This window comes from Engraulis encrasicolus, chromosome 23, assembly GCF_034702125.1.
Source record: "Engraulis encrasicolus isolate BLACKSEA-1 chromosome 23, IST_EnEncr_1.0, whole genome shotgun sequence".
Classification (NCBI taxonomy): domain Eukaryota; kingdom Metazoa; phylum Chordata; class Actinopteri; order Clupeiformes; family Engraulidae; genus Engraulis; species Engraulis encrasicolus.
Window position 1 is genome coordinate 36549861 of NC_085879.1, and position 1345 is coordinate 36551205.

The window sequence follows — 1345 nt, forward strand, 5'->3', positions numbered from 1 at the left end:
AAGAGAAATGTATTGGTGCACGCCCCATAGAGCTCTATCCACAATAAAAACACTTCTCCTGTCACGCTGCCTTATTTCTAGCTCAACTAGGAGGCGTACAGTTTGCGCAAATTGAATAAAGTGTAATAGTTCAATAAATATCGTCAGGCTTCAGTGAAAGCACATTATGACAGAAGTAAATGACTGTGTATATAACACATTAATCACAGTTGACTAACAGTGAATCTGACAAAACAGATCAATATTTCAGTAGATGCATATGCACTCTCTGTGCGCATACCTTATGTTTTTCAGTAGAACCTACTAATCCCTGCTTTATCACTTGCAAGGGTGCTTAACAGCACAAAGATAGCACGGAGCATTGATTGAACGTTTCCCAAGTCAAAACGGAATATTTCGGGCTGAGATGGCCTCACTAGGAGAACCTGTACGGTTGGAAAGAGGTAAGTGAGATATTAAAACCCACGCAAGTTTGTTTTACTAGAATCAAGTACGCGGAGTTAGCACATCTTTCATCGTTTGGTTTGAGAGGGCGAGCCGCTGGGGTTGCACCGACTCTCGGGCTAATAGCTAGCCGTCATAGCATATCATCCAGCAGCTAGCAGGCTAGCCTTTTGGATAAATGGCCAACCTTGAGTCAATTTCATCATGAATTTAGTTTCTATGAATTACCCCTGACCCCTAACCTGCGCCGTACTCCATTCTCAATCCAGCACAAGTGTGGGTAATAACTAGAAGAGATGACAGGCGTGTAGTAATGTTGACAGCAAGCTAGCAGCTACTTCTCGCTATTAGCGAAAACACCACCATAGTGACAATGAACATAACCTCTTGTGTACTAGTTTTGTGCCATCATGAGTTTTAAAGATTTACCAGCTCCCATCACTGTTCTAGGCGTATTGAATATGGTATTTTGACCACATAATTGCGCATCGGTGTTCTCTGTAATCAGTGTCCAGACTTGAAGTCTTGGTTAGCATTGCCATTCCAAATCATTATTGTCCCAGCTGATGACAGCAAGTCTGCTTTGTTTACACGGTCCAGAGAGATCTAAGCTAAGCATTATCTATCAAATGTCACTTTGTCACCACCAGCTTATATCTATATGTTGTTGAACTTTCATTTATACATCAGATTTCTATTGAAATGGTCAATCTTAGTGTGTGTTTAGCCAGCAGTTCTGAGTGAGCCTTAGCTAGACAACATAAGTTAACTGGCTTACCATGTGGTTATGTAATGTACTTGAAGATGTGTAGTAAGTTTGTTTACTCTTACTTTCTTCTTTAATTCTAGTTCTTAACTGTCTTTATGGATGTGCGCGATGGGTTGACTGCACCTGCAAGTT

General features: G+C 41.0%; 1 protein-coding gene across 1 annotated transcript in view; it reads left to right on the plus strand.

Moving 5' to 3' along the window:
- Window positions 1–309: 309 nt before the first annotated feature.
- lin7c (lin-7 homolog C (C. elegans)) overlaps window positions 310–1345 on the plus strand; it is a 23042-nt gene continuing 22006 nt past the window's right edge. The window contains exon 1 of the mRNA XM_063190327.1: window positions 310–443. Within this exon, the coding sequence (XP_063046397.1) occupies window positions 407–443 (37 nt within the window). The 5' untranslated portion in view covers window positions 310–406. The remainder of the gene's footprint in view (window positions 444–1345) is intronic.